General features: G+C 37.4%; 1 protein-coding gene across 4 annotated transcripts in view; it reads left to right on the top strand.

Moving 5' to 3' along the window:
* Window positions 1-17,678, top strand: part of LOC107870633 (AP-1 complex subunit gamma-2) — a 43,398-nt gene extending 25,720 nt beyond the window's left edge. The window contains exons 10-18 of one of the 4 annotated variants that reach the window (XM_016717221.2): window positions 4,435-4,557; window positions 4,676-4,771; window positions 5,504-5,631; window positions 8,441-8,545; window positions 8,635-8,894; window positions 9,093-9,338; window positions 9,421-9,596; window positions 12,117-12,221; window positions 17,063-17,678. In XM_016717221.2, coding sequence (XP_016572707.1) covers window positions 4,435-4,557; window positions 4,676-4,771; window positions 5,504-5,631; window positions 8,441-8,545; window positions 8,635-8,894; window positions 9,093-9,338; window positions 9,421-9,596; window positions 12,117-12,221; window positions 17,063-17,158 — 1,335 coding nt within the window. In that variant the 3' untranslated portion in view covers window positions 17,159-17,678. Of the gene's footprint in view, window positions 1-4,434; window positions 4,558-4,675; window positions 4,772-5,503; window positions 5,632-8,440; window positions 8,546-8,634; window positions 8,895-9,092; window positions 9,339-9,414; window positions 9,597-12,116; window positions 12,222-16,838; window positions 17,004-17,062 lie in introns of those variants that run through there. The other 3 variants (XM_016717220.2, XM_047413112.1, XM_047413113.1) reach the window with 3 other exon arrangements.
* The last annotated feature ends 343 nt before the right edge of the window (window positions 17,679-18,021 follow it).

Below are 18,021 nucleotides of genomic sequence, written 5' to 3'. Positions count from 1 at the left end.
CAGGAATGTAGCTAACTATATTCTATTCGCCAAACTTTGGTAATGCAGAGGTTACGTTCGTAAGGAGTTTTTATTATGTGTTTATGATGGCTTTCCTCTTAATTAAGGAGTAGAAAAGTCTTATCAAATTCTATTCGTGAAGCACTTTGTTGATTCTGACAAGTTTACCGTTTGTGAAACACTACGTTAGTAAAATTATCCTTTACAAGAATAATAATTATGCCGCCTTTCCAAGCTAGTTGAGTTGACTATATGAATCCTCTCTATCAATTTCTATAAAGATCCATTATAATTTCGCTATTTTTATGCTAGCCGTCAACCTACTGCAATCACCCTTTTGATTGAACCTGGAACCAGCTATTGGAAGTTCATCTAGGTGAACTTCACATAAATTACTAAGCTGGTTCTCTACCTTTATAATTCTAGATTGGAGTGCAGTTATTATCTGTCGATTGCTGCCTTAGGGAAGGGTCTGGTAATAAGAGCACAACAACATGATGTGCGGGCTAGGCGCACGTCACGGGTTTGAACCCTATCACAGGCAAAAGTCTAGTTTCTAAGTGGAGAAGGGTACATGGATGATCCCCATATCTATCAAGTTTCGGACTGTGTTCCACCGACTCGTGGAGATTTCTTGGCTATCAAAAAGAATCTGTGAATGGCCTTTGCTTTCATGAAATGAAAATGTTGTGAACCACGAGGCAAATCTCAGCAGAGCCAAAATTGTAAGGTGATTTCATCCTATTTGCCTAAGCCTTAGTGGACATAGTCATCCGGTACCTGTGCTGGTGGAGGTAGTAAGTACCCAGTGGAAAAGTCAAGGTGCGTGCAAACTGGGCAGAAATCATAAAAAAGAAAAGAAATGAAAAAGTTGTATGCTAACTTCTTTTCCGATGGTAGTTATCTACCAAATCTTTTCCATAAGTAGACCTTATTTTCAAGTAAAATTGCTATAGCAAATTTATGTTCTAGAATACTCTTTACAACCTGCTCATCCTCCTCCCTCAGATTTATGAACTTTTTGAGAGGGATTGTAGGGGAAAGACCATTTATCTGAAAGTACTCATTGCGAAATGATAATACAATTTCCATTTTCATCAAGAAAGACTTGCTGTTAAAGTTGAATTGAAGAGTTTGTTTTTTTGCAAAAAATAAGCAATTTATTGTGAAAGGTTTTATTATTATTCTTACTTGGAAAAAGGAAACAATTTTGTTCACCAAAAGTTCCAGCACTGAGATGCAGATGATAAAATAGCACAATGAAGCTCAGTCTGCAATGAGTGTACTAAATCTAGCAATGTGTCCTTATCAAATATATCCATCAGATTACTGTCACGTAGCTAAATTGGACAAACATCTAATTCAACATCTGGATGTGAATATCTTTGCCATAAAAGCACTCAAGTTTCTTTCTGAATATTGTCCAAAAAAAGCAGGGATAGTCCTCCATATGTTCTTCAGGTGCTTGTTTCCTTTGAAATACATCCAGCTCGTTAATGGTTTTTGTCTCACTTAGTTTTCTGATTGAGGATGTTATCTTCTTAACGCTGATTATTATACTTTCCTCTGATCAACTTTTCTAGAATCAGCATCATAATCTCAATCTCTCAAACATGTAAAGACACTTATAGCTTGTTTGGCCAAACTTCTAAAATTAGCTTATTTTCAAAAGTGTTTTTCAAAAAAAGTACTTTTGCTAATAAGCAGTTTGTGTTTGGCCAATAAATTTAAAAGGCACTTTTGAATAGTAATTAGTGTTTGGCCAAGCTTTTTAGAAATATTTCGAAGTGTATTTATCTCAAAAATCAACAACAACAACAACATACCCAGTATATTCCCACCAAGTGGGGTCTGGGGAGGGTAAGTGTATTTATCTCAAAAATGCTTTTCAAAAAAGTTCTTTTGCGGAAAATCTACTTTTTTCTTAGCTTTTGAAAAACAGCTTCTGCTGCTCCTAGAAGCTCTTATTTTCTCCCAAAATCTTTGGTGAAACACTTTTTTTTTTGAAATAAACACTTTTTGAAAAAATTGAGCACTTTTTTTTTTTTGACAAAGGTAACAGTTTTGTATATAAATCTTCAGCACAGAAGGCTGGGATCCTGAAAATTCACAACATGGACCTACTGTATGTACCTAGGTAGGTTTAGTAAACAAAGAGACAAAAACCAACTATTTTCAGATCCTACTTCATTACAAAGAACCTAGAATGTCAATAATGTCTACTGGATCATCTACATACTCCGAACTGCACCAATAGCAAAAAGTGATAATGCAATCCATTTTAATCCTATGTATAGGACTGCTTATACTCTCAAAACATCTAGAATTTCTCTCCTTCCATATGGTCCACCAAATCACTGCTGGGACAATTCTCCATCTGCCTTTGTCCTTACTGCCGCAACCCTCACTGTTCCAGCTTTCAAGCACCTGACCTACTCTTTCCAAAGTTGGTAAACAAGTTCCAAAGTTGCCTAACCACCTTGCAATGAAGACGCAGATGGTTGATTGTCTCTGCCTGTTGTTCACAAAATAAAATCTTGGACACATATGAAATCCCCTCTTCATAAGATTCTCCTGAGTTAATGCTGCCTCTTTTACTACCAACCAAATGAAAACTGCTAGCTTGTATGGAATTTTAACTTTCCAGATAAGCTTCCAATGTAAAAACCTGATTTGAGTGCCCATCTTATTTAAATGCTTATAGGCAGAGTTGACTGCAAAAATACCTTTGCTATGACATTTCCATCTGAGAGTGTCTTCTTCCTCGTTCAAACCTTTGAATTGATCTATTATGCCATAGAATCCAACCACTCTATCCACTTCCCAGTCTTGCAACAATCTTCTATATGTAAGGTTCCATCCCCGTCCAAACCAAACTTCTTGCAGCCTCTGCTGCTGGTTCAGCAAAAAAATGTCTGGAAAAAGGTTCTTGAGGCTGCCGTTTCCTAGCCAGTCACTTCCCTAACCAAAATCTTCCTTCAATTGTTTTCATTGAAACTAGTTCTTTCGAAGAAGCTATGCCATAGATTCCTGATCGATCTCCACAAACTGGTGCCATAAACAGAACTTCTTTGGTTTTCCAGGGGTCTACCTTCTTATACTTGTCTTGGATCACTCTAACCCATAGTACATGTTCCTCTTTAGGAAATCTCCACAACCATTTCATAAGTAGGCTTCTGTTCTGTCTCCTCAAATTTCTGATACCTAATCCACCTTGCTTTTTAGATAGCATCACAGTTTTCCATTTGACGAAGTGGAATCCTTTATTCTCCTTATCTCCATTCCACAAAGGGCATCAATTCTTTCTTCCACCTTGACAGGAAGAGGAAAAACTGGCATCAAATATGTTGGCAGAGCATCTAAGACTGAGTTGATTAGGACCAGTCTTCCACCTCTGGACAAGTATTGTGCTTTCCATCTGGACAGTTTTTTTTCACATCTGTCGACCACCCCATTCCATATCTCTTTGGATTTGCTTTTGGCTCCCAAAGGCATCCCCCAGTACACTGTAGACAGCTGTCATATTTCTCCTCCCAGAATCCCTGTTAATTGCTGAATTCTGTTCACTTCGTTGACCGGAAAAATGAGACTTTTTCTCCAGTTGATATAGAGGCCAGACGTTGCTTCAAACAAAATGAGAATCACCTCAGGATTTTGAGTTGACTATCTTCTGCATCCAAAAGAGGAGAGTATCGTCTGCATATTGGAGATGTGTAATTTCCACTCTAGCATTCCCATTCTTTGCTACATTAAAGCCCCTTATCCATCCATTGTTGTGAGCAGTCTTTAACATATTATTTAGGCCTTCCATCACTAATATGAACAAAAAGGGTGAGAGGGGGTCACCTTGTCTCAGTCCTCTGGTTGATGGAAAGAAACCTTATGGGAGAGCCGTTTATCAGAATTGAGAATCTTACAGTGCTTATGCAGAATTTCATCCATCTGATCCACCTCATACCAAAACCCATCCTCTGCATAATTTCAAGTAAAAAGCTCCAGTTGACATGGTCATATACTTTTTCTATATCCAATTTGCACATGATTCCTGGAGACTTGGTTTTTAATCTTGAGTCTATTCACTCGTTAGCAATTAAGACTGCATTAGTGATTTGCCTTCCTCTCAGGAAGGCCATTTCTTGAGTATCAACTAGCTTGTGCATTACTTCCTTCAATCTTTCTGTGAGAACCTTGGATATCAACTTGTAAACACTCCCAATTAAACTGATTGGTCTGAAGTCTCTGAGTTCCTTGGCACTTTTCGCCTCCTAAAAACTTGGCCAAATTGACTATTAGTCACTAATGAATGTGCTTATGCTTCTGGTTTAAGCTTTGACTCTACATATTTGTAGCCCCTTGTTGGCTTGTTTTGGAGGATCTACTCGTTCTTCCTTCCCCTTTTTTTGTGGGAGTACTAATATGATAGGTGTGCTATAGGCTGGAAACTATGTCAAGGATGAGGTGTGGCATGCTCTGATTGTGGTGATTACAAATGCTTCTGACCTCCATGGATATGCGGTACGGTCTTTGTACAGAGCTGTGCAGACAGCCGGGGAACAGGTACAACACACTTTTCCTTTATCTTATCAGAATCTAGGTTCCTGTAACCTATGAGCAGTTTTCTGGTCTTGAATATGTCTATATTGTTTACTATATTCTGTTTGATTGTTCTTGTTAGGAAACCCTTGTTCAAGTTGCTGTTTGGTGCATTGGAGAGTATGGTGAAATGTTAGTCAATAATGTTGGAAGGCTTGACATAGAAGAACCCCTAATGGCGAGTTCATGCTTTTGGACAGATTTTCTATGAATATATTCTCCAAATCAGTCCTGCATCATATTCTTGACCAGCTTGTATTTCATTTGTGATCCAGTATTCTCTGGATGACGTTTGTCAGTCATTATTGTCATCCTCTACGTAACTCATGATGGATGTGTTGACCATAACTGTAACTGTTGAATTTCCCTGCATTTTTTGGTAGTTCACAAATGATAAATTTATGCTTTGGTGGAATATGGTAATGAATGTAAACTAGTTCCATGCAATTTTAAGTTATTAAAAAATGCAGATCTCCAAGAAATGCCTTATTCCTCTAAACTACCAAAAAAGGACCAATAGGGGAGAGTGAAACTGTGAGAGACAGATAAATTGACAAACACTTATGTTTTACTTATGCAGCTACTCGTGTATTTCAAGACCAAAATAGGATGATATATTGTGAAGCATTATTGTAATAATGTGCATCTGCCATCTAGTAATGTGCTTTAGTCAAATAAAGATGTAATTTTGAAAACAAAGGATGAATAGTCCAAAAGATGGCTTATAATCATCACCACCACTTATCAAAAATAAAATACTAATTATTTTGTATCTTAGTTCAATATTTCCTTAAAAGAGATTTAGCTTCTTTCCTTTTTAAAGTTGGGGGCATTTTATTATCCTTTCAGCTTTTTTCTGCATATTAGTTTTCTCCTTTTGGGGCATATATGAAGAGATTTCTTGGAGCAGGTGACAGAGTCGAATGCTATAGATGTGTTGGAGACATCCATCAAAAGCCATTCGTGTGATCTCACATCTCAGGCGATGTGTCTGATTGCTTTGTTAAAGCTGTCAAGTCGCTTTCCATCTTGTTCACAGTATGTATTCTTTTCTACTCCGTAAAATACTAATGACTTCAGTATATGAAACACACATATCTTATCATCAGCTGACATTTCTGCCAGAATTCACGTTCATTCAGCTGGATATCTTTTGTGCTGTTCAGCTATAGTATATATAGTCTATCCTGTTCTATTTTTATGTGAAACTCTTCATTCATTTTTTTTTTTGGATAAGGTAGATATTTTATTCAAAGGTACCAAGTTGGTACAGGAAAAGCAATAGAAACGCATAAAACAAAAAACAACCTCCTATACGTTTCTTCCTAGCATATCCACTAAATCCATAGACTGGTTCAAACTCTCTATTAATCTGCCTTTACTTCAGAAATACAAATTTTGCAAACATCTACCCTTAATTCTAGAAATGTGCATTCTCTGCCCTTCAAAGCAAACTTTGTTCCTCTCTAGCCAAATTGTCATTAAGATGCACAACGGAATAGTTCTCCATATCTGCTTTCTCTCTTTTGGTATAGCCTGCTCTTGCCATCCTTCCAACAAACTTCTCACTTTCTGAGGCATCACCCAATTAATACCCTGAAGATTAGGAAAAACTCCAACATTCTCTAGAAATTTTACAATGTAGAAAAAGGTGCTTCCTGGGTTCCTGATCTTCTTGACAGAGGAAGCATCTACTACAAAGGTTAAAGCCTCTTTTCTGCAAGTTATTTTGAGTTAAGCATGCTCCCCAAGTTGTAACACATTCAAAACACGCTACTTTAACGGGAGCTTCTGTCTGCACCTATCAAATCTGCCACGTGTGCTTTATGTATAATCTTCAGCCTCTCTTTGCTTCACACCTATTCACAAGTTTCAAAACATTATTCATTAACTGGTTTAATTTAAGAAATGATGTGATGTTCTGTTTAGGACACCAAAAAACTTTATATTCAGGCACCATGATTAATTTAATGTTTCTTCCATCAGTATTATATGATTGGTTAGTTGACTGATCCTAAGTTTCTACAGAGCCAAGGAACTTTTCTTTTTCTCTCTATAAGGTTTTTGTTATATGCTTTTGGACAATACTCGTCTCAGGAGCTAGCTAGGTTGAGTTAGTTTTAAGGTTCATTCCTTTTATATGGTATTGGAATCAGATCCATCCCTATTCTTGGTTTACCTAATGTTAGTCCCTTGTGTTATCTTGTCCATACTCTAGGTGTGCAGTTTCTGCGTGCAAGTAGGTTTTAAAGTGTCTTACTTTAGTTGAGGGAACATGATGTTGCCTTCTTTTATGATCTCAAACAATCCTCACCTCATGTGCTAACTTTTGGGTTGACCGAGGTTCAAGGTCCATTTTTTTCTAGCATTTGGGGCTGAATAAGATCCAAGGTCTCTTTCCTTAATATGGATTCATAGCCATTAGCCACAACAATCTTTGATGTTGGACTACCCAATGTTATCAAGAAATCGCTGGGTTAGTTGGCCAGCCCTAGTTGGTGTATGAGATTTCCACTTTATCCTCCTGCCACTTAAAAATCAGGTTTTAGCTCGGGATGTGTTACCTCACAGTACATGGTTTGATACGGGAAAATAACGGAAACACGAAACAACTCCCAAACAGTCTACTAATCTTAAGGATTTGAGGACTAAGTTGGAGACCACTCTCGGATTCACTATAGCAACAACAATACGAGATAACAACGGTGTATTTGACACCAAAAACAGCAGCAACACAATGATAACAAGATGAGCACAATGAGAACAAATTTCGGATTCAAGAAGGACACAAAACAGTCCACTATGAATCTACAAAGTGCAATAAGATAAAGATAGATAGGTAGACCAAATGAGGAAATAATATTAACAACCCAAGAATTGTTACACCCTTGGACCTTTAATACTACACACAACACTAACCTATCTCCTGCGTAGGCACAAGAAGGATCTCGATCTCCCAAGGACCAATGTTTCCAAGCTTGAATCCAACACGAGTGATTCCACACTCAAGTTGATTTCCCTAATTACAATTTCAGATTTGTGCCTCAAGGAGAGAGGACTTGTCTTTTCAATGTTATACAACATTCATCATCATCAAAATCTCCCTAATGAAACCCTACATTATTCTATTTATAGTGTATTACAAATAATAGGTAAAATGACCAAAAGGCTCCTTAGTGAAGGGGCACCCCTCTAGTATATGTAGTGGACTGATTTGGCCCATTTAGTGTATGTAGTGGACTGTTTTGGTGTCCATTTTGGTGCTCCTTTGCACTCATTGCACACACCAAGCCTCGGGTCTAACGTACGCCCTCATAAGTCCATCTACATGATCGTACTCGTATCATGGTTCCTTCATTGTCGGACCAAAGCTATGAGGGCATGTTAGGCTAGCCAATGTTGGGCCATCCATGATATATTGTTCCGTCCAAATTTCACGCCCCGTGTTAAAACCCCACATGGGTTAATTGTATGGGCTTTAGTTTCCTTATTGATTTAGGAAACGCCTCACCAATTGAGCTAATTTTTTGGTTTGAGTTAGACCCAAGGTACATTTTCTTAGCAAACTTGTTCTTTTCATCATTGCTAAGAAGGTGTTGTATTGAACTTTTATTTTGTCGGTTTGTTGTCTACATCACTCTCAAGACTCTTATGCTGTATTGTTACTTGGTAATGTTATCTTTATTAGCAATCCCACATGCCTCAAACTTGGTAAATTATATTTTTTTCCTATTTAATATTCCTAACTTGATGCTCGGTGCCCCTTCAAAATAGTTGGAAACTAATAAACTGTTGGTCTGACAGAGTAACTTAAGTGATTAATCTGCAATGCTTTTGGTTGGTGCAGACGGATAAATGATATCATTGGTCAGTATAAAGGAAGTTTTGTGCTTGAACTGCAACAGAGAGCTATTGAATTTAACTCTATTATCGAGAGGCATCAGAATATGAGGTTTGGTTGATATCTTATAGAAAGTTGTTTCTATTCCTTTTTTCGTCTTTCTAGTGCGATTTATGCTGAGCAGCGATGTGTGTTTTCAGGTCTTCACTCGTTGAGAGAATGCCGGTTCTGGATGAAGAAACCTTCAGTGGAAGGAGAGCTGGTTCTGTGCCAGCAGCTGTGTCAACTTCACAAGGAGTATCAGTTAGTCTTCCAAATGGATCTATAAAGCTCAGTACTGCTCCTGTTGCTGACTTGCTTGATCTTACTTTGGATGATGCTCCTTCATCTAACTCTTCTGGTGGAGTTTTTCTTCAAGATCTTCTTGATGTCAATCTGATGCCAGTATCTTTGCAACCAGGTCTCATTTACTCTGTGTTGTATGAATCTGAATGCTTTTCCTGATTTATAATTCTGATGACTCTCACGTTTTTTCTTTTCCTCCTTACTGCATTTAAAATCTTAAATTGGCATCTTTTGATTTGTCCAAAGCACAAACTGACATCTACTTAAACTTGACTTCATAGTGGATTTTCTCTTTATGCTCTTTGAATTTCAGATACAATTCAGGCCCAAAAGAGTGGCTCTGATGTTTTACTAGATCTTTTGTCGATTGGAACTCCTGCTCAGAGAAGCCCATTCACACCTCAGGTGTTATCCTCCAAGACAGACAATAGAAGTCGATTGGATATATTAGATAGATTGTCCACACCTTCAGCTCCTTCATCTCAAGTTTCTTCTACAGGTGGAAATTCTTCTATGTTGGATTTATTAAACGGGCTTCCTTCCAGTCCATCAGTGTCTGGTACTATCTCTATCCGCTCTTTAACCTCTTGGCCAGTCAAATTATATTCTTAAAATGCTGACACCATTTATTTAAGTTACAGAAGGCAATGGTCCGGCACATTCATCAGTTACTGCGTTTGAGAGCAGCTCCTTGAGATTAACATTCAACATCTCAAAGCAGCCTGGAAACCCACATATGACACTTATTGATGGTAGTTTTACAAATAAGTCAGAATATGTTTACTCGGACTTCATCTTCCAGGCAGCAGTACCAAAGGTAAACAAAGGAAGAGTCATCCATAGTTAATTTGTTGTGTTATTGTTTTTCTCTTCTTTATGTTCCACTTGGAATATCGATTGTCCCATGTAAGTATCCTAAGAGAATAGACTATTGTCTCCTTGTGTGATTTTGGACAATCATTATCTCATGCATTGGTTTTTTTTGGTTGAATTAGGCACAAGTTCATTTTCTTTACACTATCATTGTCAGAGCCATGCCAATTATTCTTTTACAAAATGTTAGGCCCTCATGTTGTCCACTCACAGATGCCCAACCCTGGATGTGGAATTTGGTGGTGTGGTTGGTGGGTGGGGGAGTCGGGGTTGGTGGTTGGGGGTTGGGCGTGGGGGTTGGCGATCAAGGGCCTTGTTTAAGGGAATAATTTGTTTCCTTACGTGATTTTGGGAATTATCACCTCATGAGCTTTCGTTTGGGGTTGAGTTAGGCCCGGTATCCATTTTCTTAATAATGTTGATTGATTGGTCGTCCCTCTTCGGCTTACACCATCTTGTTAGTTAATACAGTATACAACAATTGCACCTCATTTTCAAAAAGATGGGGTTGGCTATATGAATTATTGAAGTATCTAACCACCTCATCTAAAACCTTTAAGTTGTTGGAGGGAGCACACTTTTATTTACTTAATTATATTCTCCACACGTTCCCTCACTGTGTGGTTCTAATTATTTTTTCGAGGGTCAAGCACATGAATGTTCTTTTGATAATGGGTGGTGGTGAAATTTGATCCCAGGATGGTTTCGTGCTTTGACACCATATTGAAGTTTGTTACCATCTCATCTAAAAGTTCAAGCTTTTTAAGAGAGCAGACTTCTATTTACTTTGTTCTCAGCATGAATTATCATTTGACCATATTTTTTTAATTTAAATTCATCTCAGGCACATTATATAAAAAAATAAAATAAAAGTAGCTGTTTAGTTGTCCTTCCTCATGTATTATAGTATTGGTGCTTTTCATGTTGGTTTTTGGCGGAACAGGCGAAAAGCGGTTCATCTAAGCGATAGAGAAAAGAAAGCTTATAGAGGGGTGGTTTTACTACAACTGTAGCCAGGGTTCCCTTTGTTCGGTGTCCATGGAAGTTTACTATATATTCTAGTGGCGTACGGAATCTCGGTAGAATACATAAGCCGTCTCTCAAACTTGCCAAATTTTCTTATTTAGATACTTGAACTAAAGATTCTACCTATCAAACAGTTAATGTTAGTTGAAAGATGTACCCATTTGACACCTGCTGATATGGCACAGCATGTACAGTAACCTCCATTGAGAGCATGGAAAATCTCTCTCCTTTTTGTTAGTTTTTTGCTTGTATTTCCTTCAACGTCGATCTACTGCCACAATCTCCACCGCCAAATAAACCATCCCAAACAAAAGTACTACAAGGTTGATTCCAGATCCCTCTTATACTCTTGCTATAACCTATCAAATATCTGAACTACAATATCAGAAAATAACGGTTGTCATGTGGAGACTAAATTTTATTTTTTAACGTTTTTAGAAAATCTGAAACCTTTTCTGGCCTGTGGGACTTGACCAGAGCTTCTTCAGGCTCAGTTTTGATGGAGGAACTGGGTTTTTTTAGAATGGAAGTTGATATTGGTTGAGAGTGGAAGTTGTTAGAAGTGCCATGTTGCTTGGACTCAGGGGCGGGTGTCCGATACGGATGCGGATCTTAGAGGTCGGATCCATCATGATCTAGATTTTAAAATTTGGGAATATGGATCCAGGTATGGATAGGGGTATGGGGATTCAGCTAAAAAAAATTTAAATATCTAAAAAACAAATTTACAATATCAAGATTATGAGATATTATTTGAAAATCTTGAGAAAATATTGATCAAGAGGTTTTGAAGGAGACAAAAGGAAAAGTAGTGATATAGAATTTTCTGTATGGTGTTCCATTTTCTTCAATTCACCTTAGCTTTTGCTTTGATTACAGAAATCACAAAATCTCTCCAGAATTTCTCCGTTGATTTTGGTTAAAGTACCCAAAATCGATTGACCAGATTGGGTATGGATCCCACACCCACACCCACACCCACACATGGGATAGATTCATTGAAGTGTGTCAGTAAATCTTTTCTCTATACAAGGAGAATGTTGCCCTTGATGAGGATTTCATGCCTTGCAAATATCTTATCATGGTTGACTTCTGAAAGGCTAAAAATTTCAGGGATATCTTGGAGGCTGCTGTAAATAGGTCTACGAATTGTTCTAAAAAGTAAAATATCCTCTTTTTTCAAGTACTGAAAGAAAAAATTTAAAACATTTTGCTGAAGGTTTCTTCATAAAAAAACTTTTTGCTAAAGGTTTCTTCATAAAAAATTTTTTTGCTGAAGGTTTAAATGAATTGGGTAATTCTTGGTCTATACAGGTCCTCCTTTGATTAATTGCAATTGAATGTCAATCGTAATATACGTTGGATGGCCTAATTTTCAAATTCTCAGAACATGTACCATTTGTCTTTTTGACTAAGCTTGTTTGGTATTTCTTTGAAGTTCCTTCAACTGCAGTTGGATCCAGCTAGCGGTAATACCCTACCTGCAGGTGGTAATGGATCAATCACACAGAAGTTGAGAATAACAAACAGCCAACACGGCAAGGTGCGCTGATTGTTCATTTTCTGTCTTGGATTACTTCTACTAGACATTTTCTGGGTAGAAATAAATGTATGGATCGTATGATTTAGAAACCTCTGTCAGCCTATTTTGTCTTAAAGCACAAATATTCCCCCGTATTCAAATGCAATAGACCTAGATATAGTGAATTAACATAGGTGATTACAACAACATACAGATATTATGAAAAGCTTTTGAATAGTAAGGAGGTTGACTTTCCTTATAGATCAATTTGGATTCGGAAGATACCTAGACTGTCCATAGCCACTTTAACAGTGCTTGGCATCACCTTAAAAAGTCCAAAACCATGTAACACAGCATAGTCTCTGTGAGAAATATAGGAGAAAAATATTATTGAATTATTGTATCTAAATTATTACTTTGAAACCCTATTTATAGACACTACATTAGACTCCTCTTCCAACTAGGACATTGGCATTACAATTCTTTTCCAAGTACTATTCCTATTCCTACTCATATTCTAACACCCCCCTCAAGTTGGTGCATAAAAGTCATATGTACCGAGCTTATTACAAATGTAATTAATACGAGGACCAATGAGGGACTTGGTGAAAATATCTGCGAGCCGATCACTCGATTTCGTAAATTTTGTAACAATCTCTCTAGAAAGTACCTTTTCTTTAACAAATTGACAATCAATCTCAATATGTTGAGTTCTCTCATGAAATATCGGGTTTGATGCGATGTGAAGAGCCGCTTTGTTATCACACACAAGTTCCGTTTCACTGATTCTCCAAATTTTAACTCTCTTAGCAATTGTTTAATCCAAACTAGCTCACAAGTGGCTGCCATTGCTCTATATTATGCTTCTGTGCTAGATCGAGCAACCACACTCTGTTTCTTACTCTTCCAGAACATCAAATTACCTTATACTAAAACAAAATATCCGGATGTAAAATGTCTATCACTAGGTGATTCTGCCGAATCAGCGTTTGTATATCCAACAATCTGCTCATGACCTCGATCTTTGAAGAGTAGTCCTTTACTTGGCTGACTTAATATGTCGCACAATGCGAACAACTGCCTCTCATTGACTATAATTACAACACTCACAAGTTAGGAAATGTCTGGTTTGGTCACTATGAGATAATTTAACTTACCAACTAGATGCCTATATCTTCCAAGATCATTGAGTGGCTCTCCCTGTCCTGGCAGGAGTTCAGTATTCGGATCCATAGGAGTGTCATCAGGTTTACATCCCATTATTTCTGCCTGCTCGAGAATGTCTAAGGCATATTTGTGTTGCAAAATAACAATACCTGATTTGCACTCAGCAACTTCAACAACAACAACAACAACAACAAACCCAGTGTATTCCCACCTAGTGGGGTCTGGGGGGGTAAGATGTACGCAGTCCATACCTCTACCTCTGATGAAGTAGAAAGACTGTTTCCGAAAGACCCCCGGCTCAAGGCACGAGATACCACACAAACACATAGTAAAGCACAGAAGCAGATTACATAACATAAATATGGCACCCATAAGTATTATAAAACAGAGGAAAGCAGAGGAAGGCAGAGGAAAGCACACAGATTCGTAATAAAACATGGAACACGGAACACGGAATCATAACAAGAATAAAACCCCCACCAAGTAATTCCCTACACTAGCGACCCAAACTGGCCCTAATCCTCTGCCGTAATTCGCGTCTTCCAGACCTTCCTATCTAGGGTCATGTCCTCGGTGAGCTGTAACTGTTCCATGTCCCGCCTAAAAAATTCTTCATTCTGCGTCTTTAGTATGGAAATGCTGAAAGAGGTGCTGCTTCAAACTAATGATACCATCTTGATCATTGCCAGTAATAACGATATCATCAATGTAAACTACCAAATAAATACATAGATTTGGAGCAGAATGTCAATAAAACACAGAGAGATCTGCTTCACTATTAATCATGTGAATTGTTGTGCTTTACTTTCCAATCCAGGCTCGAGGAGATTGTTTGAAACCATGAAGTGACCGACGCAATCGATACACCAGACTAGGAACCAAGAAAGACACATCTGGGAGCACGAGGGGTTAATTTATCATTTCCTGGAGTGAAGTTATGAACAAAACATGTACTCCCAAAGACATGAGGGGGAAGAGAGTATAGAGGTGACTGTAAAAACAATACCGAATAAGGAGTTTGATTTTGTATGGTAAATGAAGGCATCCAGTTAATTAAATAGCAAGATGCGATAACTGTATCGCCTAAAAAACACAGCGGAACATTGGATTGAATGAGAAGAGTGTGAATAGTCTCGATGAGGTGCCTATTCTTCCTCTCTGCTACTCCATTCTATTGAGGGGTATACAGACAAGAAGTCTGATGAATAATTACTTGGTGAGTCATACATTGTTGAAATTGGAAGGATATATATTCTAAGGCATTATCACTACGAAATGTACGAATAGAGACACTGAATTGATTTTTATTTTGGCACAATAACTCTGAACATAGGAAACAATTCAGCGCGATCTTTCATTAAGAAAATCCAAGTACATTTTGAATAATCATCAGTGAAACTAACAAAATAATGAAACCCTAAGGTTGAAAAGATTTTACTAGGATCCCAAATATCAGAGTGAACCAAGGAAAAGATATACTCTGCATGATTCTCAGTACTACATTGAAAGGTAGTTCTAGTGTGTTTCCTTAGTTGGCATGACTCACAATCTAATGTGGATAGACTAGACAAACTAGGCACCATCTTTTGTAGTTTGAACAAACTAGGATGTCCTAAATGTTTGTGAATTATGTCTGGAGAATCTATAATTGGACATGCTATGGAGGAGTTAAAGGATAGGTAAAATGGTAAAGGCCTTGTGATTCATACCCTACACCAATTGTTTGTCCCGTACTATGGTGATGCATGATAAAAGAGTCCTCGAGAAATAGTATGCCACAATTTAGGACACGAGTCAAACATCTGGCTGATGCAAGATTAAAAGGACAACCAGGGACATAAAGAACAAAATTTAAAGTGACAGAGGATAAGGGAGTAGCTTGTCCAACTCCTTTTGCTTTGGTTTGGTTACAATTGCTAAAGTGACAGTTGGAAGACCGTGAATAAATAATATTTGATAGAAGAAATATGATCAGAAGCGCCACAGTTCACAACCTATGATCCAAAGGTAGAAGATTGTGCAGTTGAGGCTACTAGTAGAGATATCTGCTTACTTGCTTGATACTGAAGATATTCATTATATTCCTTTTCAGATAAATATGCCCATTGATTATTTGTGGTGATAGACTGAGCAATAAGAGCATTTTTATAACATGTCATGATTATGTCCAAGCCTATTACAATAGCTACACTTAGGTCGAGAATAGCATACGTAACTAGTATGTCCAAGCCTTTTACAATAATTACACCTAGGTCGAGATATTCCAAAACGACCTTCCTCTCGTCGATTCTTCATGGACTGTGACGTTTGATAATTTGATCTCCTCATTAAGGGTTTAGACTTAATCATAGGACTAAATCGAAATCATGATAAACGTTTGAAGAAATTGTATTGAACCTCCGAAAAGTTAGTTTTGACTACTGAAAAGCGGTCAAAATATGAGGAAAAAAAAGATATGGGTTGGATCGAAATGATGACATGAACCTACTGGAATAAAAAAGAAATTACTGGAAAGTGGCCATAAATTGACGTACAATCACTTGTCCGGCTGAGTTTCTCACCAACGCTCTGATACCATGTCAGATACATAGGAGAAAATATTATTGATTTGTTGTATCTAAATTATTACATTGAGACCCTATTTATGAAAACTACGTTAGACTTCTTTTCTAACTAGAAAACTAGGACACTAACAATTCAATCCCTTTCCAAGTAGAGTTCTATATATTATTCCTTTTCCTACTCATATTCTAACAATCTTGAAGCTACCGTAAGGTGAATGAGGCGATGGTCGACATCTGCAATCGCACCCTTGCACATAAAGCACCGACATAAGTGATCTTCGTTCTCAGATTCTCTGCCATCAAGTTTACTCCACTAGTTGTTAACTAGGTGAAAAAACACGTCTTTCTCGTTATCTTTGGGAAGTCCACCTCCTCCTTATTCAAAGCTTTTCATACTATGATTTATCTGAGAAACACCATTTTATCGCGATAAATTTTCATTTATCCTGTTAGGAAAAAATATAGACTCCATTGTAGATCTACGGGGCATAAATTTCAATTGGTGCTCTATCACACTTGTCATATTAGAGTTTCATTATATGATTCATGAGTTTAATGCCACTCTTTCCAAAGTCTATGCTCTATCATTGCTCCCCAGAGTTCCAGCATTGATGATTCATATTAAAAACGTTGTCCAGGATCATTATCAATTTGATACTGATACGAGTTCAGTTACAGTATCACGAATCAATTCTAACTTCAAAATTTCATGTGTTCCATTTGCTCATGAAGAGGAACTATTAACAAATTTTTGGATGTCGATCTGCAAAATTCTAGACATGAAAATATACTTTTATGAGTCTGGCTTTTACCAGCTGTACGTTTCATATGGATTCTGAGTGAATTGGATATGAGATGGGAAAGATTGAAAACTCTTGAACTTGAGGAAACATTATTTTCCTTGTAGGGGTTTGAAAAGAAAGCTGAAGATGTGCATTGTTCTTATTATTTACCAATATGTGCTGTAAGAAACTAAAACTACTAATGGAATTTTGTTTATTAGCTACTGGAATTGAATGTACATCAAAATTATGCAGTTCCCTTAAAATTGTGAGACTAGGTATGCTTTTCACTTCTCTCTTGAATTTCTGTGATTCTTTTACAGCTATATCTTTATCTTAATTTTCCCAGAAATCCCTTGTCATGCGCATACGAGTAAGTTATAAGGTGAATGACAAAGATGTCTTGGAGGAAGGCCAAATCAACAATTTTCCTCGCGATTTGTGAGGTTGAATGGCCCTATAAGAGGATGCTTTGTAGCATTTCATTTTTTTTCTTTCACTATGAAGAAGCTTCTGCTCATTGTTTGTACTCCCTTGAGCAATGTATTCAATTGTTTTGGACGAAGAGGCAGTACTGGCTGGACTTCAAGTGGTGGCTTTACCTGGGAATCGCTCAGATGCTTGACATTGCGTACTGCCTTTTTTTTTTAATCTTCAAAAGGTGATTGTACATTATGATCTGGTTACCATGTAAGCCGCTGTCCAATTCAAATTTTGCCTATGTGGCACTCACAGGAGATCATGTGTTGCTCATTAAAAGTTATGAGATGTGTATTGTGCAAGCAGCGAAGTATTATTTTGTTTATAAGATTTTGGCTAAACAGATTTAAAATGAAGATTGTAATGCAGGAATTCCAGTTGGCTTGATAATGTTTCATCACAGGCGCGTTACGTGGGTTCAATTTCCATCGTTCGCCCATACCCATAATATCAATTTTTTTTAATAAATGAGTGGGATACATTTAGTTGTTGACTGGAAAGCTTCTCAATTGGTTATGTGCTTATTATGATAGATAAGTGGTCATATTCTTCATTTTTGAAATTGTTCTCATTTCCATGATGTTTCAGTTTCTATTTCCTTGTTCATGTTGTTCGTATTTTTTGTGTGTGTGTGTGTGGGGGGTATTTATCCAGATTCATCTTTGTACATTGCGCCCTTGTACATTGCAAGAAGGTCTAACTTTGCTCTTGCTTAGAAGTTTGGGTCATCCATGTCCTTACCGTTATGATTGTGACCCAGAAATTGCCCCATGTTGCTAACGGTAAGTTCATGGCTGAACCAAATTTTTAATTGCAAGGGCAACTTTT

This window comes from Capsicum annuum, chromosome 5 (genome assembly GCF_002878395.1).
Source record: "Capsicum annuum cultivar UCD-10X-F1 chromosome 5, UCD10Xv1.1, whole genome shotgun sequence".
NCBI lineage: Eukaryota > Viridiplantae > Streptophyta > Magnoliopsida > Solanales > Solanaceae > Capsicum > Capsicum annuum.
This window is presented reverse-complemented; position numbering and strand designations above follow the sequence as displayed.